The sequence below is a fragment of the Lycorma delicatula genome, chromosome 1 (genome assembly GCF_047948215.1).
Source record: "Lycorma delicatula isolate Av1 chromosome 1, ASM4794821v1, whole genome shotgun sequence".
NCBI classification, from domain to species: domain Eukaryota; kingdom Metazoa; phylum Arthropoda; class Insecta; order Hemiptera; family Fulgoridae; genus Lycorma; species Lycorma delicatula.
This window is the reverse complement of record NC_134455.1, coordinates 172,431,720-172,459,483: the sequence shown is the minus strand read 5'-3', so window position 1 is coordinate 172,459,483 and position 27,764 is coordinate 172,431,720. Positions and strand designations below refer to the sequence as shown.

At 30.3% G+C, this 27,764-nt stretch overlaps 1 protein-coding gene across 1 annotated transcript in view; it reads right to left on the bottom strand.

Annotated features, from left to right (window-relative positions):
- Window positions 1-1,193: 1,193 nt before the first annotated feature.
- Window positions 1,194-27,764, bottom strand: part of LOC142317708 (zwei Ig domain protein zig-8-like) — a 191,955-nt gene continuing 165,384 nt past the window's right edge. Inside the window, exons 4-5 of the mRNA XM_075354255.1 lie at window positions 27,240-27,539; window positions 1,194-1,300 (exon numbers count right to left, since the gene is read on the bottom strand). Coding sequence (XP_075210370.1) covers window positions 1,194-1,300; window positions 27,240-27,539 — 407 coding nt within the window. The remainder of the gene's footprint in view (window positions 1,301-27,239; window positions 27,540-27,764) is intronic.

Below are 27,764 nucleotides of genomic sequence, written 5' to 3'. Positions count from 1 at the left end.
TTTTTCCTATTATGCAGGTGTTTTCTACAGGTTAAAAAGGTTGATTAATGAAGTCATGGTTATGGGTGATGCCGTCGTTCAGTATTTTACTAAACGTATATTTAATTTATTTTCCGTTATTTATAATCTATGTATAGTAAAATATAGAAGCAATTAACTGTGAATACAAAATTTATGTAATCAATATAATAATTACTAGATAGAATTGTAAGGATTTGACATTTAGTAGAAGAGTTAGTTTCTGGCATTTGTAAGAAAAATCAAACAAAAAGTTTTGATAAAAATAATTTCAAATAATTTCAATTTCTTTGTTTTTTTATTTTAGTTGAAAAAAAAATTCAATAAAAGAGATAAACGTTTTGATAAATTCTTAAAGATGTTGAACAAATTTTACTGTGAAAATGATAACATACCAATCACCATGTTGCTGACTAATTTTTAAATAATTATTGATTAGTATGAGAAAAACCGCACTGTTCAATGTACTATTTTTCTAAATTAATTAAAACTTATTCGGAAAGAATAATTTTGGTCAATGGATTGATATCGTTAAAATTTAAACTGTTTAACAACCATAAATTATGTCCCATTGAATGTATGTTTAAATTATATATATATTGAATTTTTTAATGTTATGGTTATCTTTGCTTCATATATTTATCTTGTTACTTTTATCAAAATTTAAAATTTTTACAATAGTGCTTTCCTCATAAGAATGTAAAAATCAAAAATCCGCTAATGTAGTACTGATGGATGTCAATTAAAAAAAGAAAAACAAAAGCAACATGATAATCCGCATCCCCTAAATTCCTTAATCTCCAATTTAAATACTATTGAAAAAAATTGAACTTAAATTTTCTAAAGCTTGACAAAGAAATTTAAAAAAATAAAAATCAAACCAAGAGGCAGATTATAAATAAAAAAAAAAAAAAATCTAGAATAATAAATCAGTATTAATTAATTTAATTATACCATTTGAAATCACTGTATCACTTTTCCATCACAAAAGTGTATTATTTCTCTAAGCATATCACTTTTCTTAAAACACATTCACTTGTCTATTCAAGTATTTTTTTAATTAAAAAAAGACTTTGTCTGTTACATTTCTGTTGTTTTTTTTCAAATTTCTCTTAATTATTGAACGTAAAATTTACAGTTAATTTAATTTATATAATACAACATAGAAGTATAAATCAGCTGATCATTATAACAGATGACGCTATTAGAAGAGTTACCGACCAAGATGCAATCATGGATGCTGCACCGTGTTCACCGTGCTGCATAGCGGCTGGATGTTCTCCTGTAAAAAAATTAATTTTATTTTTAAAAAAAATTACTACAATAAGCTAATAAAAAGTGCAGTTAATTCACAGTTTAGTTAGAAATTCTTATTGATTATCTACAGCATGAAAAGAAAATAAATTGTAGGGAAAATAATTACAAAAGAATCAAATAATCTTAGGTATTTTTGCGAGTTTTTTCAAGTTGTAAAAAAAAGAAAACTTTAAAATAGCTTTCTCTAAGAAAAGGTTTCAGCCAACGTGAACTAATGATTTGAATGAATTTTGAACTAATGATCCACCTTTTTTCAGTTTTTAGTTACAAACCACTGTCTGTTGCTGTTGACTGAATAATCTTGAAAACGTTAAGGGAATATATTCTGCCTGTTGAATTTAATCTCAGAATGAAAAAATATATCTCACCAAAAACCAAACAACATTTTTTTTATTATTCGAGTAACAAAGAGATGTATAAGGTGCATTGTCACAGTGTAAATATAATTTACATTACACTCGTATAAAATATTTTACAATTTACATTTTATTACTTTTTTCTCGATGTACCCTAAGGTAGTTTTTTTTTAGTGCAAAATCCTACAAATTAAACAAAAATTCTTCAACTTTTATTCTAAATAAATTATTATCTACACACCACTTAGCAAAGCTATAAGTTACATGATATTTTATAAATTAATTAAAATGAAATTACAGTACGTACACATATAATAAAATATTAACAAATTCTTCAAATTACTATCTAGTTTTAAGTGAATTTATAAAATGGACTTTATTTATATTTCTGTTATTATTTTAGGAAATTTTTCAGGTACCTTAAAAATATTGAATCACAATTAAAATATAGTTTTAATTTCACCCATCGAAAGAGTTTGCTGGATTTGTCTTTATAGTACCTTTATTGTATTTGTCTTGAATTTTATACTTTGTCATTAATTCAATTAATTACTGAGCGTAAAATTCGGTTTAATAAACGTTAAGTCTACAAAAATCCAGTAAATGTACGTATAACTAAATTACGGGAAATATAAAATTAACAATAAACTTAAAGGAGTAAAATTTTGTGTCCTAATTTCTTTAACATTTTAGCAAAATACCTATGTTTTTATACTCGAGCATATGTAGGAATAATAGTTTTTTGTGATATTATGTTATTTAAATTTTTATTAAAGTAATAAAAACTAAAATTTGTATTAGTTTTCACTTTTTTGTGGTTCAGTTATACTTACGTATAAGTGTTTGGCCTGAGTCTGTACAACACTGCATATCAGTTGTATGTCATTATTTTCATCTCATTGGTTCGTGAGGGGGGTTGATTATTGTTCACTAATTGAACACGTTGCAACGTACACAAGAAAATATAATAAAATAAAATATATTATTAATCTTTCGTATTTTGTGGTCGTTAACGAAGATTAATATTAAACTACTAAAGGAGATTAAAAGATAATTACGATTGTAATCTTTTATTTCGTGATATTTAATATCCATTCTGTCGATGTAAAAATAGTTTTACACTATTTTCATCTATAATCGATGAAAGAAGATTAAAAAAAAAATTATACATTAATATAATTGAATTTATGTTTAACATATAATAACAATATTTTTATATTATTTAAAACATTTTAACGCCATGCAGTAAAAACATAACACACAAACACTTTTGTTTCTCGTGTTTGCTGACGAATCAATCTTTTGTGTTTGAAGATCCAATTTTCCCATTCATTTTAAAATTATGCGATTATGTATGGTAATAAAATATGAACAAAGGATGAAAGTAAGTGACAAAGTGACAGAGATAATTTTAAAGAATGATCTGTTTTAATCCTATCATAATTCTCATATAATTATGTTAATAACAAAAACTTATTTAAAATATATAAAATTTTATGGATGTAAAATAAATTAAAATATTTTCACCAAAGATGAAATTAAAAGATTAGTTTGCATATAATCTCAGGAAATACTTTATTAGTGAGTAATGGCTGTTAATAAATATCCTCCTAATTTTTGTTCTAAAAGCAAAATGAGGCTAAATTAAATTTCATGGAACACAAATTATTTATTTAAGATATATGAAATCATCCAGGGAGAAACCATATTTGTTTCGTTGAAATTTACGCTATTGAAACACTAAAGATATGTAATATTTACTATAACAAAAAAAAACAAATAAATAAAAAAAATATTACATAAAAAAGTTGTTGAACAACAAAATCAAACCAATTAACCACATTATCAAAATGAAGTTGTCCATAACACCAATGTACAAATTTATTAAATTATCAAACTGTAGCTATCTGTTACGTTCACCGGGTTTATCACCAACGTAAAACTATTTATGTTTTAAAGTACAAAGGTCCAGACTCTCAGTACGCCTGTTTAATAACATGGAAATTTATCTTCATGAGAAAAATAATAACCGCTGGGTTTTAAAGTTTCAATAAGAAATTAAAGTTTGGACGTCTAGAATAAGTGACAAAATAAAAATTCAAATTATCAATCAAATAAGGAAAAATTCACCCTGTCATTCAAGAACGTTGTATAAAAGCCTAAGTAAAAAGTTTATACGTACTCACTGACAAAGTTTTCAACGTAAAGGAACTCGTTTACTTGAATGTGTATCAAAAGAGACAAACATTTTTACTTTCTACACTACAAAAATCTAAATTTAAAACTATAAAAAGCTTATTTTTTCGATATCCCATGTTATTTTTCTCCGTTAATTTTATGGGTTCCATATCATCGAATTGCAATCCAAATTAGGATATCAAAATACCTTATTTAATTACAGAGGTTTTTCATTAAATAATAATCTAATAATAGGGCTGATTTATTAATTTTCTTGTAATAAGTCTGATTTATTAAGTTTATAGTTAGTGTTGTGCTTGTGAAGATGTAGTCTACTTTCAGACACATTAACTGGATCTTTCTCGTTATTTTTACACCATTTAAAATATTTTTAAACCAGAGAGAATGGATTAAAAGCAATTACAGTAATAATCTTTTAATTTCCTTTAGTAGTTTTACATAAATCCTTGTTGACAAATACGAAAGAATGATTATTATCTTTTATTTTATTTTTCCTAATGTTCAACAAGTGAACAATAAGCAACCACCCGCCCACCAACAGTTCATTGAGGTAAGGGTCAGTTGTAAATAAGGTTTAGTCTTGTACAGACTCAGGGCGACCGTTCCTGTGTCTTGAGGTGTTAATTGTACCCCAGCCACCAAATTACACCGGTATCCGCTGACCAGTATTCAAATCCGTACAACAGTAACTAACTTTTACTAATATTTCAACTCAGAACCTTTGAATTCGAAAAACAACTGTTAAACAACTAATTAGTGACGAGTTATCCATTAGACCTGCCCGGAAGGCTAATATTCAATAAGATTTTTTCAAAGACATTGAACAATTGGTTTAAGATATTTATCGTGTGATAGTTGCCGAAGAAAGTCATCCGATTAAATAATAACCGTGAATCATAACAAAAGTCCAACTATTAGGAAAATAAGGTTTTTGAAAAGTAATTATAATTCCTTAAATAAAATACAACCATTTCAAAAATGATATCCTCTTCTTCTTTTAAAATAACGATTAAAGAAAACTTTTATAAATTGTCTTTTTTAGAGTGTATACCGATCTAAATTGTAATGTATTTTAATATCAAACAATAGTATTAGTCGGTATGTGACTATTATCACTTAAAATTATAAATATCAGATCTCAATTATTTTTTTATTGCTTTATTAAAAGTGGTACTACGATACAAAGCAATATAATATAGGTTGTTAAATTCGGTAAAGAGAGTTTACGATGTGTCTTTAGCATCAGATTACTGAATAATTCTGTGTTACACGTAAAATTCCGTACTCACGAAAGTACTGAAAATCTACTATTAAATATATAGTAAAATAATAAGAAATAAATATAAATTTATTATTAATAAAATAATTAGAAAATTTATGATAAGATTTACCATCCCAAAGTATCTATTTCTTTATCACTTCAAGGAAATTGTGCAATCAAAATAAAAGTTTGGATGTCTACCTTATTTATTTTTTAGCTCGTTGTGATACTTGTGTTTAAATGTTCTAGTTACGAGAAGCAAATATATTGCTGTTTCCAAACTCGATAAACTAGCTATGTATACCAGAAATTCTAGTAATCTACTGTAATTGTAATAATTTTAAAACAATACTTTATTGTTAACCGTTATGTCAGTGACACTATCAGATAAACAATTTTTGTTATTTTTTTTTTTTTTAATTCTTACTAAAAATTTCATTCTTCATTATCAGTATAAAAATACTTACCTAATGGCTTTTTAAAATATTTATTTCCATTTTATTCACAACTTGACTGGTATTTACTAAAATCGAATTCTCCGTCAATACTTATATTGCGTTGCTTGTAAAATTTAGAAAACTGTCCATATTTTATTATGGTTTTTCATTCACCAAAAACGGACCCTTTATTCTACAAATAACGGTGATTTAATACATTCAGTTCTTAGTACTTGCAGGCGCGTGGTTTATTTCACACCAATTCTGTTGACCACGGACATACGGGTGGTAGTACAGCGGCTATTCTATTTCTATTGGTTGGTATCAGTATGTTACCGTTGACTCCCTATCGTAAATTAGTACACCAAAATCGTTTATATTTTGTTACTGTAGATTTTTTGTTTCTAGTTATATTGAAATAATTTTTTTCGATAGAACTTTGAATTTCCGTGAACTTTCATCACTTTTGAAAGAGGATAGATTTCTAATAAATATATTTATTTTATAAATTATTGTATTTCACTTAATATTGATGAGGCAATAACTTTTATTTTATAATTATATATTGAAAGTATTATTTTCATTTTAAATTAATAATTTTAGCTATTATTTATATTCTTTATAGTAAAATGTACGTTGGTTAAATATTTCTAATTTTATTATTTTTTAAATTATTTCATTCCGTGTTTAAAACACAAATGTATAGTTCTTTACTTGATGACAGATCTTTACTAAAACGATCAAAGAAATTTACGTGAAAACTAATTTTCAGGTCGTAAACAAGTCAAATGATAGAAAAAATCAAATGAAAACAAACTGTAAATTAATCTGATAAAAATGTAAAACAAAAAATTCTTAATCACTTACAAATATAAGGAATAAATTGAAGATTTATTGCAAGTAAATTTGACTTTACTTTTCATCCGTAAAATCCACAAACTTAGGTCTTCATTTTTTCATAAAAAGAAGAGATAAATAATTTTTATCTAATTAAAAGAATAGAAAATTATTTAACATATATTGCAAGCAAGAATTGCAAGAAGTTTATGATACGGTCAACCATGCTCTAGTGAATGTTCAGCACAGACATTATAAATTCAGTGTTTTTTCGTCTAATTTGCACATCACGCACAAGTGCTTGGTCGTGTTTATTGGCTTTTTAGTTTATATTTTTTTTTTTATTCCATGTGATTCATAATTGTTGATAATTAGAATATATACGTGAGTTAAAAAAAAAAAAATAATAATAATTCAGCAAGGAATGTTAACAAACCGAGCATAAGCCTGCAGAGAGGGTGTTAAAATCAGGTACTTTATTGAATTTTTATAATTTCAGTAAAATAATATCAGCGTTAATGACTAAACTAAACTCACTGATAGACATTGAAATAAATAACCCTCAAAAGTATCTTGAGATTTAAATACCATTGAGAAACCATAAGAGATTATTAAAAGTAATATAATTTAGACATTTTAGATTATTATTTTGAAATGTTTCATCGTAAATACGTAATACAATCTCTTATAATACAATACTCGTAATACAATTTAAAAAATTAATATTAATGTATTATCCATCACTGAAGACTAATCTAACAGATTTTAATAAACATGTAATGAGTCATAAACCTTCCTTAAAAAAAATATTAAAGAAATTCTGGAAGAACATACTTGGAAATTTATTTGATAATTTTTTTTAATTTTTTAATACGTAAAATAAATAAACGGAGTAACTTTGTGTAATTCAAATAATTTTTTTTTTAAAGAAGAAAAAATATCTGTTGGTTCATACGATATTCCGGAAGTCTTAGATATTTATACCAGATTTTTTTTTTATTTTAGGCATGTAGACTGCTGCGTTTTTTCTTCGTGTACCTGTATCTCGTCGTATCCATGGTCCATGGGTATAAGCTATATTGTTGATTAGAATGAGCCCCAAATGGTGCTGGAGGATGGTGGAGGAATGCGACAACCGGACGGATTGGTAAATATTGGTTCGCCGGTCCTTGAACTATCAATCTCAAACCAATAGTAAAGGGAACTCCGCATCAATTGTGTAAACCTATTAAGTTACGTATGTTTCTTAGTTATACTCTTTATTATATTAAACCATGACCAAAATGCATTAAAAATAACAAAAAAGATTATTTAAAAAAATATATATATTTATATTACTTTGAGATCTTATCTTATTTTTCTTTCTTAATTTGTTTTTTTTTTTTTTTAATAGATTAATCAGATTGTTTTTATCATTCGACATATAATTTAGCGTGTCATTTCCTTATTGCTGTTGCTTTTTACATCTCTCAAGAAGAACAAATTTAATTTATACAAGATAAAACAATCGTGATTAATTCGTAAATATACGAAGATGTGATTATATATATATTGACACATATATTGACGTATTCTCATCTTTTTTTTAGTTTACAAACGTTTTCTTGTTTATGAATTTAAGTCAGCGTTTCTCAACCTTTCAGTATTTACGACAAAATTTTCAGTCTTAATTTTCATTGTGCCCGCCTTTCATACAGTAACAATACAATTATAATGTACATTGACTATTTTGACGCTATAGCTGCAATAAGACCTTAATTAAAAACCATACAACTTACCAAGTACAGTAAATTTATTGATATTTATGCCAATCGCTGCATTGATTAAACCAGAATCGATGCCTTTCTATTGGTATCTGTCTTACATCCACCATATCGAACATTCTCGCTGCTTTCCGAGAAGTTCCGATTTGTCTCGAATATTCTGGAAAGTCTGTGTGATCGTCTGCGCAAACGTGTATAAATGCTGCACCTTGTTCAATTCCAGCCAGTATCAGTCGAACTTCCATCGATATCGAATGTACCGTAAACTGGTATGTTGTAATTTGCGTGTTAATTGCAATTCACGGTATTAAATATTCACGGTAGTAGATTTATACAGAATCATGAATTCGTTTTAAGTGTGCATAAGCGAGTATTAGATTATAGTGAAGCATCAAGTGTACAGACGAGCGTGGTTCCGAAAATAAAATCAAGAAAATATTTTCAGCAATACTTAAATTTTGGGTTTACGAATAATGAACTAAACGAAGAAGGAAGACTCCTGTGTGTTATGTGCTCAAACATTTTGGCAGCAGACAACATGAAACCTAATAAACCAAAACGACATTTGGTAACGCTTCATAGTGCGGTATGAAGGGTACTCCTTCATAGAGGTTAACAAACCTCGAGAACTTTTAGAATTAAAATTAAAATCATATGAAAAGCAAACAACATTTTTAAAAATAAACTTTGTGAATGACACAACTTTACTTGTTATTTATGAAGTTTCCTATAATATGCAGCCAGAAGTAAAAAGCTTCACACCATTGGTGAAGAATTAATTTTTTCAATTTAATTTTATTGTAGAAACTATGTTTGGAGAAAATTTTGCCAAACAGTTATAGTCAATACCTCTATCAAATGACACTGTTGCCCGCCGAATTGGTGATATTACTGAAGATGTACAGCATCAGCTATTCGGTAAGTTGCGCGGCAAATTGTTTTCAATTCAGCATGATAAGGCAACAGATAGTAATAAAGATGCACATTTCATTTCCTATGTTCGATTTTGTGGTGGTATGTCAGCTGTAGCAGAAATACTTTCCTGCACACCAATAAAGCAGCACTTGCATTATTTGCTACCTTAACTGATTTTGTAAACCAGGCAAACATAGAGTGGAAAAATTACGTCGGAATATACACCGATTATACTCGTTCAATGCCTGGGAGACTCCAAAGTATACAAGCACTTGTGAAACAAAAATCTCCACAGTGTGTCTGGACATATTGTATGATCCACAGAGAAACTCTGGCTTCCGAAGAAAGGAGTCCTGGTCTGAATATCGTAATAACGACAGTTTTAACCGTAGTAAATTAAAAATAAAAATGAGACCCTAAAATCAAGAATCATATCTGCACTGTGTATAGACATGGGTGCAATATATCCTGTCCAAAGTAAGGGAAGCCACCCTCCGCCAAACCCTCCGATCATATCCCTTATGGGCTTTACTGGAGGTCATCTTTGAAACCTCGGCTTTTAAAATATTCATGCCCGCTCTCGAGAAGCAGCACATCCCGATGTCTGAAGTAACTTTGCATTACTCGCAGTTCATTGTCAGTGCCTTTCTCTTTTGTAATTTATAAACGACAGAGGGTCACTACAGATTATTAAACGCACCAGAGATGTCATGGAAAATTCTCAGGACATATTCCTCTTCACCTGCTCGTACCGCATTCATCATTCGGAGAATGGCGTCCTCGGTATGCTTTCCAAGACGAAACCCCTACTGATGATTTTCTATCAATAAGCTTTGTGTTATCAGCCACTTATTAATATGCAGGTACAGAAACTTTATAAAGCCTGTTTAAAAGCTGCTCTATCATGGAGCAAGCCTCTCTTGACCAGAACTGCGGGAATTGAACTTTTGGCGGCGTCAATAAAGGCCGCCGACAGAGTCACTGCCAATTCCTCTAAATTCAAAACTTCCAAACTCCAATCCAAAAAACGAAGCATGGCCGCAAGAATATCAAAAAATCTTTTCCAGTCCACATGCCTGTGCAGAAAACGACCCTGCTGAACCTGAACGTTACGTTGGTAGTGCTCATCCAAACCAGCAGCAATGTCATAAAGAATCAATCGATGATCGCTTGAGGAATCATCAACTACTTTCCAGTTAAAAACATTGGCAGAGATATACCTACCAACGGTAACGTCGATATTCGTTTCTCCAAACAACCGATACATTACCTGCGTAGGTGGCAACTTTTCTGGTATATATTAAATACTTGAAGATCATACTGGGCAAAAAGCTTCCTACTAATTCACCGCCATCATCGGTGAAACTGCTATGCCACAAAAGTGACTTAGTGTTTACATCCACACCAATCAGGATTGGACTAGTACCAGAGAATCGAAGGATATGATCCCAGACCTCAAGATGACGATCAGCAAGTACTCTATATTGAAAATATAACTTGCAGCATACAGATGCAAGTTCAGAACTTCCATATAAACCACAACGTGATGATTATTTGAGAGCTGTGAAATGAAGACGCAATCAACTTCTTTTCTGTACAAAACTGCGGACATACTATCTGAACTAAAATAAAAACCCCTTCCAACGAGAAAAACCTGGCATTTCAACAGATTTACTGTATGAATGCTGTAAGAGAACAACATCAGACTCTCGACGTAGACTCTCGATCTTACCAAGCTGAAGCTGAACAACGTAGGCATCCTCTGAATTTAACTGACGAAATCTAACCATTAAATATTAATTTTTAATACATTTCAACAGCTCTGAGGTAGTGTCCAGATTCTTTACTATTGACAGAATGTTTATATTCTTTTAGACTGCGCTTGCAATTAATTGAAGTCGGATCCTCTGACGTCTTAGGATACGAGTCCGCTTGTGCGCTTGTGCGACGCGTGTCTCTTCTTCTCAATGAGTACATACTTCAGAATGATTACAGAACTTAGCCTCGTGACCATACCTTCAACAGTTAAAACAACGTTGGACATCTAAATACTCCTTAAATCTGCTAGAAGAGGTGTCTATAAACAACCTGTCCTTTGAAGTGAAGTTGTTAAACAAAGTATTACATACCTCAAAGATACCATGGTAGCGCTCTGCCTCTACCCGATTTAAACAATAAGCGACATTCAGACTTGAAAGAAGTCTCGTCCATCTGAGTATTCTGCTCTCTAATCAGAGCCTCTAACTCATCCTCAGATAGTTGCCGATATATATCATAAACTGTGATCCTTGGACGTCTCTTTTTCTTAGGGTCGACTTTCATATAAGACCGACCTTTAGAGAGTCAAAAATAACCTTAATGATTTCCTTGTCGTCAGCAATGATGACTAATCCCTGTTTTGTTTTCTTAATATTAGGAATCTTTATGTTCGACCTGTTTTGTTAAAGGACCACCGGAAATTAGTTCATCTCCTTGCTGGATTTATTGGTTGCCCCTTCCCTTAAATTTACGAAGACTACCTGCGGTTGTTTTCGAGACAGACTTTTCTCTTAAAATATCTGGATATCCTTTACGCTGAGAAACTGTTTCCAGCTGTTGAGCCGGGACCGAAAGAGTAGCAGTTTCCACAGTAGTACCACAACCTCCCAAGTCTCAGCTGACTTAGTAGCTAACCGCTCATACTCCTCTTCTAGGGCAGTCATGATTGGCTTAAGCTCCTTTAATTTAGGATTGATTTTTTTCTCGAGCAGTTCTAGAGTTTTCTATATTCTTTAACAACTTGTCAAAGCGTTCATTAAATGCCCTAATGATCACAATTCAACTTTCGATAGCCCCAGCCAGTCTCTCAAATTCTTGGATGTAAACACTCTTGCCAGCCTGTACAGACGTAACTGACCCTCCCACCCAGCTTGCGGCTCCTCCCCTCCAGAAGAAGAGGACGAATCGTTGAACGGCTCCTCTCAGCAACTACCTAACTGGGTTTACCTCCGCCTGGGCCTACCCTGTTGTCTGCCTTCCTGCTCGGGCATCATATTAACATAAAACACAAAATCTCCAGAACACTGATAAAAACACAAAAAATAGAAACAAACACCAAAAATGCAAATACCATTAAAAAAAACAATGTTTGTCTACAAACAAGATCTAACCAATAAAAAAGTCTATAAAAAAAAAGCAAACAAAATGTAAGCAAATTAACAGTTGTTTCAAACAAACAGCTATTAGAGAAATAGACTAATTAAATCTAATTAAACTAGAATATTTAAATTAATTTTGTCGTAAACGATAAACAAGGACCAGAAAGGCAGTCCTGATAAATTACCAACCCAGGAGGCAGTCTAAAAAATAAACTACCCACCTAAATATAGGGCTTAGATAGCCTATTGACTACCCAAGCAACAATATTATAAATAATTAATAAAATGGAAATATACTCAATAAATGGAATAAAAAAAAAACAAACACTTATACAATCTATCCAACCAACAAAAATATTGGTATGAAACAATATACCAATTCTAAAATTCAATATTCCGGAGCTTAAACAAAACAAACCTATTGTTTCGACGTTGCGTGTCGAACTTGTATATTCTTGTATATCAGCGTTCTACAACATCTTGTATATTCAGCGTTAATATTTTATTGAGAGGCAAGGTGGTTATCATGTGGGAAATTTTTTCAACGTGTTTATAAATTAAGAAATTAAATCACCATTTTTCTAGAAACGAAAAACCGATCGGAAGCCGAGAAGTTTCGAGATGGTTTATTTGTGATGGAACTAAGCTACTTGGTCGAGATATTCAATAAAAATACCTTGAATCTTCAAGTCCAAGGAGCAAATACCAATATGTTGGATACAAGTGAAAAAGTTAATGCTTTTTGTAGAAAATTGGAATGTTGAATGTTGCAGAAATTTTAAGCAAAAAAACGTAGAAATGTTCGCAAATATAGATGAATGTGTTAAAACATACAAGGCTGAAAAACAACATGTGAATTTGTTTTCGTAACTATAGAAAATCATTTATCCATGCTGGCAAGGAATTTTTAAAAGTCTCCCTCGCTGTCGCTAACTTGGTAGCACGTTACGAGTGGGTTAGGGATCATCCTTCAAAATACGCCCGAAAGGCTCTCTACTGCCGAAGAAGAAATCTTCATAGACTTTGCGGCAAGTGGTGAAGCGAAATCAAAAGATAATTTAGTAATAAATCACTCTTTGAATTGTAGGAAAGGGTGGATGAGAAATTTTCTGTACTGAAAACAAGAGTATTCTGTATACTGTTAACATTTTCAACATTCTACCTTTGCGAAACCGGATTTTCTGCGGTGGCTGCTTTGAAAACAAAATATAAATTTCAGCAAAATATAGAAAAAGAACTCAGAGTGTCTTTTTCTAATACTAATACTTTTCTTCGAAAAACTTTGCTCTACTAGACAGGACAAGGGAATCACTAAAAATCATTAAATATTTTAAATTTAATATTTAGTTGTTTTTAATTTAGTATTTTTATTTAATTATTAAATGCATTGTGCAGTACTAACACAATCCTATTTATAAGTTATTATATCAGTGTAAATGTGTATTTTATTATTTATTATGTCAGAATGTATTTTGTTTTGCTCTCCTTTCAGTAAATTAATAAAATATTTTATTAATATTTTGTTTTCGATAGCTTACGCTCCCCATTTAGTGTTATCATACCACTCTAGGAGGGCGCGCCCTACAGGTTGAGAAACACTAAACTAAGTAATAAAATTTTGTAATTAAGCAGCAACGCTATCGAAAATAGATAAAACATCATCAAATTTTTACAATTTTTAGGAAGGGATATATTCAACTTCAAGCTCATCAGCAAAGATAAGGTGTAACTAAAATTCTTATGAAAAAACGTTAGGTTAAGGTCCATCGTTAAATGTTGCCAGTTTTCTCGTTGACATTTTAAATAATTTAATTTCATTCCCCCCAAAACTAATTTTTTATACTGTTTTATACACTTATAAGTAGATCCATATTAAAAAGAAGAAGCACGATAATCATTCAAAATTATTAACATACCTTTCATTTCTATTGGATATTGTATATTTCTTTATTTCATTAAAATTTAAGATTACTGCGACTTCTCATTAAAGAAATAAAACATTTAAAATACAACACTTCTCCATCCTTACACTTGGGATAAACGGAGGTATATTTTACATAATAATAAAATAAAACAACATATACAGTAAACGAAAAATTCATTGCGTAATTAAGTTCAATATTTTTTAAAAGAAACTGAAAATCTATTACGAAACGGTGACGCTAATATTGGCTTGAAGTACGCTTACATCAAAGGACCACAGCGTAACATTTACTTTCTCTGTTACTGCTTTAGAAGACAGACGTGACTGTTCATTACGGCATCAGACAAACTGTGTTTAGGACAGCACGCTCCCTTTCTAAATCAAAAGTCCAAACAACCCTTCGGAGAACCTAAGGGCAAACGTATATGACAACCGCGAGATCGAAGCTGCTCTCCCATTTATCTCAAACGTGTACTCTAAACTCAATACTTACCCTCTGCAACTGGCGATCAAACTCAACGGATAACCTTTCTTGATGTGCAGTTTCCCCCGGGTTGTATTTAGCTCATTTAACTGACGTTGGATTATGTAATGCGCAATTTCATAGATTAGTTGTTGACTAATAATAGCCTCGGGCTAGACATTTCAATTATCGGTCTTATACAGTGTGCCCTCTGTTATAGTCAACAGTAATATCCATATAACGTTCTTTCTGTAGAGTAGTAGAGTAATGTGATTAGAGAAGTTGAGTAGTAGAGTAGTGAGAAAGAAAGTTCCCGGTTTGATAACATTATCATACAATAAAGTTTCTGGCTTCTATGATCTTATCCTCTTGAGGTCTATGACTGAATATACTAAGGGAACCAATTCTTGGTTTGAACGAAGCATTCAGAAGAAAGTGAAAGAACCTTTTTATCGAAGACTCGAACAATTTGACATATTATGACTTGCAAAATTTAAATAAATTCTGACATATCGTGACAACATTTAAATCATATCTTTGAATGAACACTTTATTATTAATGTAATTTGAATAGACCAAATTATTAATGTAAAAATAATACTTAATAATTTCGGCGACCTGGATACCCCAGAACACGTGTTTTGGTGCCCGTAGTGGGATGAATACCTCCTAGCTTGCCCGGCGATTACCGGATGTTCTCCGCTCAGCTTGAAGAACATCATCGCCACCATGTTGCAGAGCCCCAAGAGTTTTGATACCATTGCAGGGTTCGTGACGAGGGCTTTTTAGGAGAAGGATTGGTGGGCTCGGGGTTGAGGGACAACCCTCTGCGGAGCTGCCGTTTACATGTGCTTGCACGAGTGGGCAGTAGCGATGAGGGACGTGGACTCTCGCACCCCCAAGCGAAAAAGACCGAATCCCGGCGGGGATGCTCCACTCGGGCTGTCCTCGTTAGAGGCATTTACATAAAGACGAGTCCCGTCTCACGGAGTGGGGACCTAGGGACGGCATAGCTGGGCCTGCTGGATCCTACTTTGGGAGTTTGAGGCGGGCGCAAAGTGAGATCTGACCGGTGTGCCAATATGTGAAGGCGCTATAGTTATAAAAAAATGAAAGAATATAGTTAAAAATAATATAATTATAATTATAGTTAAAGAAAGAAAGTTATAGTAAAGCCCGATATAGTATAGTAAAGGACACTCCCTTGGTCTGTGTAAAATACTAAACTGCGGGATCCTGCCCGGGGAGAAAAAAAAAATTTTCCTGAAAATAAAAATTGAACATAAACTTAGACAAACCCTCACCGAAAAGTTACTGCTAATAGTACTTCATAATCTTAAAAATGTATTCAATTTAATTGAATTATAATAATTACAAAAGTAAAATTTTTAAATTTGCAAAACATTTATCAAGGTTTTTTTTTAAATTAACAGTATAATAAATATTACAATTTTAATCGATATCGTATCAGTAGTTAGAGTAGTTACTAAATAAGGAAAGTAATTTTTATATTAATTCAAAATAATTAGGAAATAATGTATAATAATTAACTAAAAAAATATATTTATAAAATGAATAATTTTATCATCATTTGTAAACAACACTGCAGGTCTTCCATTACAAAACATTCAGTTTTTTCATTATAAAACGCACTTCTTCTCCCATGAAGTAATTTTAATATTTGGCACGCATACATTTTTACATAGTATTCATAATTCATAAAAAGAAGATAACTCCATTTTTTTAATTGTAAATTTTTTCCTTAACAGTTAAACAAGAGACACGAAAATGTTTTATTATCATTAAATACTCTTATATTATACATCAATCAACATAAATATAAATATGGATATAAATATAAATCAATTTTAATATGAATTCATTGTTTACAATCACAAGTTGTATTATTTAAAATCATAACCAGATGATAGATCGGATATAATTCATTTACAGTTTATCTTTATTATCAGTTAATAAATGAAATTAATTAAATTTTTTATAACTAAAGGAATTCGTTTTCTTATTCATCTTATTTTATAAATATACTAAAAAGAAAAGATTTCCTAAGAGAAGCAAAAATTCATTGAGTTCGGGGACCACCTCACCACCTTACTAATCCCGCCCCATACCAATATCGTACAGTTCATTCACATTCATTACTTTTATTATTATTAACATTCTTTTGAAGTTAATTTTTTTTTTGTATATGTACCTTTTTATGCGTTATTTCCATATTTTATTTCTTAAATGTACATCTTCTTTTTTTGGTTGAGTTTTAGTTAACTTCTCTTTAGTTTGTTTTGGCTGATGAATCTCTTCTTTTCTTCAAATTTTACATTATTTTAACCTTTTTTTTCTGTAATATTTTTTTCTTTTACAAGTCTTCTTTCATTTAAAGTTCTTTTAATATAATTTTTAAATTGACTGTTCAGTAAGCAGCTAAGATTTATCGGCTGTACTTCTTCCAGTGAATCTAATAGAAGTGAGTTCAAAATTAAATAGCAGTTACTCAGTTACTGATTAAACAATGATAAACGTAAAAATTAGTAATATACTTATAAAATGAGATTATGCTACCCATTCAGGAGCGGTTAGTAAAATACTCTCCAGTTGTTCCTCCTCTCTATTGTAAAAGGGATCTAAAGCAGAATAGAAGGTACTTGAAGATGCTTTACAACTATATTTTTCTGTCCAGTAGCTACAGCTGTGATAATTAGTGTTGTATAGATACTTCTTTCGTCTTTTGGTGACGCATGTGATATTATTCATATAAGGATCCACATGATATAAGCTCCTAGTAGCGTATGTCGTAACATCAAATTGTTAGGATCAAAAACCGTTACAATTAATTTCCCTAATATCTAAAACTATATGGTCGCTTCCAGTTATTAAACAGTTATTTTATAAAAATAGAAAATATACACTACTAAAGAATATTACAAATTATTTTTAGATAAAGAGATAACAATTCTCTATTTATTTTTTTCTGCTACATTTGTATTTCTTTTTCATGTACATTTTTAAAATATCCATTCCAGGCCACGCATATTAGGTAAATTGCAAATAAACGTTTACGTAACTTTTTCATTTAACCGATAAACTGTTATAATTCAGATGATAGACCTGTTTTTCACAGCTCTATTCCATACAGAGGCTTATTGAATATTTATTGAACAGCAGTATTCTTAGACAAGCAACTCTAACTAGCGCCCACGGTTTCATAGAACTATGAAAATATACTCATACACACTTTCTAATACACAGCGTTACAATCAGCTATCTGGCTATAATGTGATTATCTTGGGGTATCACAATGTTTTTCCCTTGTATTTAACTGAGCATGGTCAAAACCAGGAACAAATTGTCACATGAACTTTTACTCCATATGGTCTTATACATTTTAACACAAATGTGTTCGAAATACATGTGCTCCGATACAATAACCGAATCCTCGAATGTATTTGTAGTTCAGATAATATTACACATTTTAAAAGCTACCCAAAAAGTAATGCTATCAATTAAATTTAAAGACGAAACTCTTGTATATGCAATTAAACACTATGAATGTTTTTTAAAAGGCAATTCAATGAATTCTCCAAGAATAAAACTGAAAGAAAAATGTATATATTTCGATTTGATCATATATATACAAAGAAGGATACGCTCATAAATAAAATAACTCACTAGTATTTACTCTTAAGTACAACCAAGTTAGAATTCATGCCTATCTGATATCATTTTGGTTTTACCAAAAACTACTTTAAAATAATAAGTAAGTCTCACTTAAAAATACACTACAAATTTACAAATTAATATTATCCAATTATTATTTAATAGTTTCACAATTCAAAACTAACTAATTAAAGATGTCATTGAGTCTTCAAACCTGATGCTAAAAATCTATCATAATTCTTTCCTTCCTAAGTTTTACTTGACCGACTTGGTTAATCTACACGTCAAATTTTGTTCTGCTTTATAAGTTGCCTTGGATCTGTAAAAATTTCCCAATATATAACAGTAATAGACAATTTTTTCTATACTTCTGAGTATCTGCGTGTCTTGAAAGGCTCATTCCTTTCACTTCTCTTCCTAAAACAACTCATCCTGCAACTTCTTCATTATAATTCAATATACAAAATCCGCCGTAAGCTAATTGTTAACGTTTCTCAATCGGTGACTTGATTCAATATCTTTTGGTTTATTAGTGATAGTAAACACCGTGAACTTTCTTAAGGATTATATCTGGTATTTTTATCAGGAAATTCAGGAATAGCATATTTTTTGTTGTATCCCTCAATAAAATAAAACCATCACATAAAAGTTTTTTGATGGTTTATAAAAAAATAAACCATCACATAATTTGTTCTTTTTTGATAAGAAAGATTATTAAAACAGAGGCCGAAATATCTCTCCTAGCAATTTTTAAGAAAATTATTGAATTCTTAAATATCGTAACTGGAAAAAAAGGATATTTTAGATTTGTAATTTTTAGATTGTAGTAATTTTACTTCCTTAAATTACCAACAAATAATTAAAATTCTGTAAAATAAAATTTAATGAATATTTACCTGTATAAAGTAGACTGTACTGAAAATTGGTAAAATTTAAGAAACTCCACTTTATTTAAAATAAAGACACAATAATTATTGTACTAGAACGATAACTTCCATCTCGTCATTGATGATTTCTGTCATCTCAACAAGATTCATTTAATAAGGTATAATCCTATCGGTTGAGGGGGGGGGGTTAATGCATTTTTCTCGGACGATTACATTGATTATTCTCCACTTCATTTTTGTTTGTTTTTTGCCTGGCTTTAAAATTTCACGTTATTTGTTGGTAATGAATTTTTTTTTAATCTAACATCTGGCTTTCTGAACTCAATTCCGAAAACATACGGTTAAAAAATTCTCATGGTTAAAGGAGATTAAAGATACTATGTTAGCTCAAGCCAGGATCAGCAGTGCGTTAGAATTATTCACTTATTGTACATTTCATTTACCGATAATTAAATTTAACTGCAAAGAAATACATTTGACGCCAAAATAATGTTCGGCGTCAACTTTCAGAATTTAATTGTAGTAAAAATTGTGCAATTATTTATAACTCCAAAACTAAAAGATTTCCAGGAATAGAATCCTGAGATCATTAGATTTAAGATGTAACCTTTTTTCAGTGAAGTGTTCTTAACTGGCAGTCCAGAAAATTTAGACTTAATTAAAAATGATATACATATCATCATTATTTCAGCCGTTGTTGATCCACTGCTTGATGAAGGTTTCTTCAACACTTTTCCAACTAAAACAGTCCTATTCGATCTTCTGCCAATTCGATCCAATTTCCTTGATAATATCATCAATCCAACGAGCCTTTCATATTTTTTCTGGACGTTTAAAATCAGTTGTATCCATTAAAGTGCAAATTTAGTCCATCTGCCATCATTTCTTCTTGCTAGATAGCCTGCCTAACACTTTTTTAAGTCTCTAACTGCCGACCTTCGAGGCGAAATGGTAGTATCTCGGACTTTCATCCGGAGATCCCGGGTTTCGAATCCCGATTAGGCATGGCACTTTTCATACGATACAAATTTCTATTTAGACTAATGACCATAGCAGTTGAATCTATAATCTTATAAAAAAAATCATGTGCTTTTGTCTGTTTTCTGATCTATTCAGAGGTTGTCTATCCCGTCTGGTAATTGTAAGCATACATCGTTTAACATTTCTGTATGTTACCTGTAGATTCTGCAATGATTGAATGGTTAATTTCCAAATTTCGTTTTCATAGGTAAGAACTGGCAGGATGCCTTGATCGATAACTTCCTTTTTAAAAAAAAAGAGGAGTTAGTTCTTGAAAATGATGTTAAGTCTCCCGACAGCCTACCCAAGCTTATCTCGTAGTTTAACTTCTTTGATTGTGTGAGTCTCACTTGATATCCGTTGGCCAAAATATATGTAATGGTCTGTTTGAGTTCTTCTCTAGAGAGAAAAACCTTTCTTTTCTTGAAAAGCTTGTTGAACATAAATATGCTCTTTTAAAGGTTTATCCTTGGACCGTACCGTTCACCAGATACGTACATCCCAACCCATAGGGACGACACCCACCTTGTGACGCTTCCGGTCGCCAAACCATCCCCTCGTTCCTTGTCCTAATGGGCTTTAACGGGAGTCGTCTTTCGCCCTCTAACTTTTTACATTTTATAGTAATAAGGCAGGCCTCGTTGGATGCCACCGATGTAAATGACTCGGTAGACATTTACATCAGTAATTTTTAAACTCAGCTTTTGCCTTCGCTGTAGGCCTTGTCCGGACATTTTGAATGTCCTATATGTTTGCCCTTTGAACTAGCTAACAGATCTCGGAAGCACTAACCCCGCTCCTAGTTCTACTTTTACTGAGTCAATTCTAGTAAATGTATCGTAAATTCAAGGCAAATTAAACAACAACATACCACCAAAAATGTTGTTCGCAACAACAAAATTTAGTCCTAGTTCTCTTAGTGAAACCAGATACCTAATACCTACAGTTTCTGTACGTGTCTTTGCAGTTCTACAAGTTATTGCGAAGTGAGTACTTCGTTATCCGTGAATCTCAGGTGGCTTAGGTAGGCGCCATTTATTCATATACCCTCTTCTTCCATTCCAGGATTCTAAATACCTCCTCAAGACGCTGAAAAGAACGCGAGTGATATAGTGTCGCTTATTTGGATACCTTTTTTTACATTTATTTCTACTGCAGGTTCGTTGAAACAGATCTTTTGCCTCTTCTTATATTGTTCATTGCAAGTTTATTAGGCTGAGTTTACACGCTGGTTATGCAAAGTAGGTATTCCGGCTTGTATTGTTACCAAATCAAATCCTTTTTCGTAATTAATAAAAGCCATACATAGGAGCATAGTATATTCGTTATTTCCTTGTATGACCTTCTGAACAATCTGATCTGATCCATTTTACCAAAACCGCTTTCGAAGTCTGCTTGTTCTTTTGATTGTGATTCATTGAATGTTAGCATTTTTTACTAATAGCTTGATGAAAGCCTTGCAGATAACTGAGATCAGGCTTAGTGGGTTATAATTATTCAAATACTTCAGAGTTTCTTTTTTTGTGTAGAAAAATTAGCTCAGTAGTTTTTCATGCATTCGGGATCTTTTGGTTTTTGAGGCACCTTGAGTATAGTTTTGCAAGTGCTGTGCGAAACGTTCCGCCCACAGCTTTCAGCATCTCAGCCATAGTATTACCTGTTCCGGAAGTTTTGACATTTTTCAATGATTTTATAGCCTTTGGTAGTTACTCATTTATTAAAACGTTAAGTGTTTCATCCACACACGTTTTTAATTTTAATTTCTTTTGGTCCTTGTATAAATTAAAATAAAGTTTTTTTTAACGTGTTCTGCCTATTGATCCATATTATCGTTTCAAGCCAAAAATTTCTATCTGTTATTCATCAGTTTACGTTTTGCTGTATTAATTCCCTTATCTTCTTCTAGCGTCTTCTGTATTAATTTCATTTTAAACTGACACGTTTTTTCCTACGTGCTTTTCCTTATGATCTTACAGAGCTCACCGTATTCCAATTTATTAATAACATTTTTCTGAATATTTCATCTTCCACAGTTTTATCATTAGACAAATAGTCTCAAATGAGATTTTTGAATCTCGACGCACGTAATGGAGCTATAGACTTAGCCGAAAAAAGTATATTATTGACAATTACTTCATTATGTTTTGATATCTCTACATCTTCCAAATTTTGCAACATAGATTACCGATTCGATAGATAAAGCGTCACAAAGGCCGGCCTTTTTACAGTAACTTAGAAAATACATTGTGTAAACTATTTTTATGATTAATTCCCGAAAATGGAACGTTATGAGATTATAATAATTTTTTCCAGCTTTAAGAAGACTAAAGTTAAAAGTTTTTCTAATTAAAATATTTTATTAAAGGAATATATAAATATTCATTACTTTAACCTGTTTTCAATGTTGGACATTTACAGGAAGTAGTTTTTTACACAAGAAAATTTATAGCTTAAACATAATAAGTAGATTTTTAGTTGTTTCCTCCCGGTGCTTTTATTACATGCTAAAAATACATCGGAAATCAGAGTAAACTGTTTAATTTACCTCATAAGGATTGCGATAAAAATAATAAAAAAAAATATTAGTTTAAAAGCGTTTTCATAGTTGAATGATTATTATGGTTCAGCATTGTAATTTTTCAAAGCATTTAATGACTGTGCTGGAATTGAAGTTTAGTTTCACTGTAAAAATCATTATTCTCGAAACTACACTGTTGACTGGTCCAATAAAATAGGTAAAATCTTTCCTTTGCAGTTAGGAATGTTTTATTATGGTAACAGTAATCGTTCAAATATTTTTTGTACATAGAATAAATAAAAGTAAGGTAAATAAACTGAATAAAAAGTGTGTAAATTAGAAACGTCGTGCGATTCGTAAAAGAGATAAATTACTTAGGGAGCTACACAAAGATAAAATAAATAAATGCAGTATATTTGTTATATTTCACTGCAAAATAAGAATTTAAATACAAAGCTTTCAATCAAAATTAATCTTTGAAGTTTACTACCATATTTGTGTTGTTTAAAACATAAATCATATAATAATTCCGTTTTACACTGGTTAAATATGGATTATTCTTATCACGTATCAACCTTTAGCAATTCGGGTTAATATGCAGATTTTTCATGTCACCTGTAATGCTTAAGTTTACTCTCTAGGTAGATCTCGTGTAACGATTTACCATATTCTCTTTGATAGTGTATGTTTAGGGCATTGAGAGGTAAATTTAAACTAAATTTAACAATTATAATGTACTCAGTCATTATCTGCTAAAGACAAGACAAACTGCTTAAATATTAGCAGATTGTAAGATAATTTTCGTAGAATTGTTTTTATTTACTTGGATATTCGCTGTAATTTTTTGTATACACCTACCATAATTTTAATATGTATACATTTCTTTTTTCTTCAATATTTATTTTTTTATTTTTAATTCTTGGTTGTTTTTTAAATTTATTTATGTTGAGCCCGTTTATAATAACATTTTCTTTATTATTTGTTGCAGATAAATCCTTTTTCATGCTACTTCCTTTTGTTAAATTTCTTTAATATTTTAAAAATATTTTTATTACGTAGCAATAATATGGTATAAAAACTTATTGAAGTAAAATTATAATAAACTAAATAAACATATTACACGTGTTATACTTCACTGCAAAAATAACAAAAATTTAAATACAAAGCTTTCAATCGAAATTATCATGAAGTTTATTACCATATTTCAAATCTTATACTTCAAATCATTAAGTTTTTTCTTTGTTTCACACTAATTTAATTTATATGTTATTTAGTATTATTAAAAAAAAATAATAATTTTTAACTAATTAATAACGGGAATAATTTATCGACTGACCATTTTACATTTTTTTGATCCAAAAAATAATTGTTTTATTCTTTATATTATTATTATTAAGATATCGATTTATTTTTAAATAAGTAGAATTTCAATCTATTCTTTTTTATGTTTTTACAATTATGTCCTTCTCAAGCTTTCATAATGTTTTCTTATATCTAATCATTTTTTTTTTTACTTTTAAGACCATAATGGATCACTTTAGTTCTTTTTTTTTTTTTGGCAAGTTCTTTTTTTTCTTGCTGATTTGTTGTTTTTCAGCTTTACTTGTTACCAGTAATTTCTAAGGGTTTCAGATCTTCTTGCCCTTTCTTGTTCAGAGTACACCTGGCTTATTGTTTTCTTGGGTTTTGATAGGAATCTTGTTTCATTATTTTTTAATTTCTCATAGTTTCCAGATTTCCTTTTTAGGTTTTCATGGGTTGTGTCTAATTCCTCCATGTCTTTCTGTACTTCGTACAACCAGTTCGGTCTGCTTTTCTTGTTCGATTATCCGTCTGATAAGTCTGGTCACTTCCATTCTGAAAATATGTCCTAGAAAGGAAAACCTCTTCTTTCTAAATTTATTAGTTATCGGATGATCGTTTTGTAAATCTCTTCGTTTGGAATAATTCTCCAAATCCCGTCTTTTTTAATGTTTTTCGCGATGCATCGTAGTAGAATCTGTCTTTCAATCTTTCCCAGTTTGTCGGTAAACCTTGTCTGGTACGGTCCAAATATGGTTTCGCATCCGTAAAGTATTTCTGGTTGGATAACTGAGCTATAATGTCTTATTTTTGTGTTTATGGACATGCATTTTTTGTTATAGATGTTTTGTGTTTTTATTGTTAGGGATATAGTTAGTAATAAAAGAACTTTCCATACTGTGAACTTTCTAGAATGTTTCTTTCCTGTGTTGTGGGCAAGCCCACGAGTTTACAACTTTGGAGTTTAGACAAAGAGGTTTGATTTCGATTTAGTTCACTTATGGATATCCCCAGTTCTCCATAAGCTATCCAGACGAACTACGTGGAGGCCCGAAATATTTTAAGAAAATAAGATTTTGTATTTGAAGAAGGTTTCAAAATCGTTCCGAAATCATTTCGTCATTTTATATAAATCTAATCATTTATATAAAAAGTAAAATATGTTTTGCCTCAATTTGAATTTTCATTACCTTTATTTTTGTCTAAATCATTTTAAGTTACTTTTCATTTTTAGCAATATCTCTTTCAATCACTAAGTTGTTTAGTTCTACTTATCTGAGTTTCGCTCGGCACAAATTATTACTCCAAATTAAAGTTGTTACTCCATTTCCAGGGCATAAGTAATTTAACAAAATTTCATTAGCATTCACTTCTCTGTTTTCCAGTTTAACTTGTTCATTACTAACACTAAAATGATATGAAAATCCTTGGAGACTGTGGATAGTCTAGACTTTGTTGTATTTTTATTTTAAATTTGTTTATAAAGCCTAGGACAAAAATATTAGCCGTAGCATTAAGGCATAAACAATTTAGTACATCCCCAACGTGATTTGATTTTGTATCACAATAAAGCCAAAAATAAATTTATAACTCTTATAGAATATATATCTTATAGGTTTTTATACAATTTAGAAATCATCGTTTAAATATTATGATTTATTATTTATGATTTTCAGTAAGATATCGAACACTTATGGAAAGAATATTTACAACTTTTAAAGTAGATTTTTTTTTCAATTGGTGTATTGTAAAGGGGGAAAAATGTTTGGCTGTTATAATTAAAATCTAATAATATTTCACTTAAAATTACATGAAATTTTAAGAATTTAGTAAATTACTCAATTAGTTTTGTTAAAGTGGAACAGTTTTGTTGAAGTGTGTTAAATAAACAATAAATATCACATTTTTATGGGTGCAAATCATTAAATACATTCCATAAGAATACGTTCCTAAAGATATTAAAAATTTATATTTTTCAAAAAAATGTTTTCAGATAACTACTTATCAAAACAGGTGGAACAGCTTTTAAGAAATAAGATGGAATTAAACGACATCTTTGACTTCACTATTAAAAAAACGATGAAAATAAATTCAATTACAAATAACTTTTTTACAACTGAAAATCAACGAATTGTTATAATTTAATGATTATTAAAGCTTAAATATTTTACCATTACCAGAAATTCAGTTTACTTTTAACAATTTAACCCGAACTTCATGGCTTGTGATTATCAAACAAAACTGGTAATGTCCTAGACGTTACGGTTATAACCAAGCAGAAAATAACCAAGTATTACAGCCATATTACAAAATTTTTATACTTTAAACAGTCATAATTGTTATATTTATTTCGCGGTATCTTCTGTATAATAGCTGAATGCTATTAATAAAATTATATTTACAGAGCAACTGTGGATAAAGGAAAACAATATATGACAGAATAAAGAATAACATAATAGTATTACTCTCAAAGATCATAACTGATACCTGAATAAAAGTTTGAAAATTTGAGGTCAAGATATAATGAATTTTCTTTTATTACAACATTTAAAAATATATATATTCTACTTTTCAATTTCGTTCAATGTTAAACAAAGAGTTTTGTGACTAAAAAATTATTGATTATATTATCCCAATCGTACGAGATCTGTGTGAGTACGTGTAACACAAGGAAAATAATTTCATTAGTTTAAAAACTGTTATCAATAGGTTTCTTTTATTATTTTATTTGATTTTATCATAAATTGGGGATAATCTTTATGTAGACTAATATTTACAAATATAATTAATGTTTTATTTATTACTTTTAAATTTATAGTCTCATCAACAATAAACAATGTCATTAGCAAGTGAAGTATAACTATAACTATAATTAACCTGAGTCTTGAAGAGACTCAGACCGACCATTCCTGAGTCACGTGGTTAATTGAACCCCAACTATTAACGATCTCCGTTATTCACGATTTAGATAATCCACATCCGAATAAAAGCAACTACCTTTGCAAGGATTTTAACTAGAAACTGCTGAATTCGATATCAGCTTATTTACAAACACGAGTTTTTACCATTAGACTAATTTAGTGGGTTAATTAATTTTTTAATTATTTCTGAAATTTAACATTAAAAATCAGATTTAATGAAGTCATAAAAATAATTTGAAAACAATAACTCTTAGTTAATAGATGAAAGAAATTTAATAAAATTATCACTTACCATTTAGTACATGTACGTAGACGGAAGCAGGTTTTGCATTCGATGGTACACAAGTGTAATTTCCAGAATCATGCAATGATGCTTTAGTAACTAATAATTTACTAGTTGTACCGGCTTCTGTTTTTTCTGTTTCTAAAGAAATTCCACCTCTAGGTGAATCAAAGTCAACGACACTTGCTCCCTGGTACCACAACACTGATCCCGGTGGTGTAGAATGAACATTAACTGAACATGTTAAACTGATTGTGCTTCCACGTTTTACATAAACTTCTTCGGGTCCAAGTATCACAGCTTGCGCGGCTGCAATAAATAATACAAGTAAATAGTACTTATCAAAAATGTTACAAAATTAAATTATCTAAATCATAGTCTCAAACTTTTTATAACTGCATTTTTGTGGACAAACATTTTTAAATCATTAATTTTACTATCTACAGGAGTAATAAAACCTTATCGTTGTTAAGAGACACTACGTTTATCGGAGAACCGGAAATTTGGAGCGCAACGAATGATTATACTTTAAAA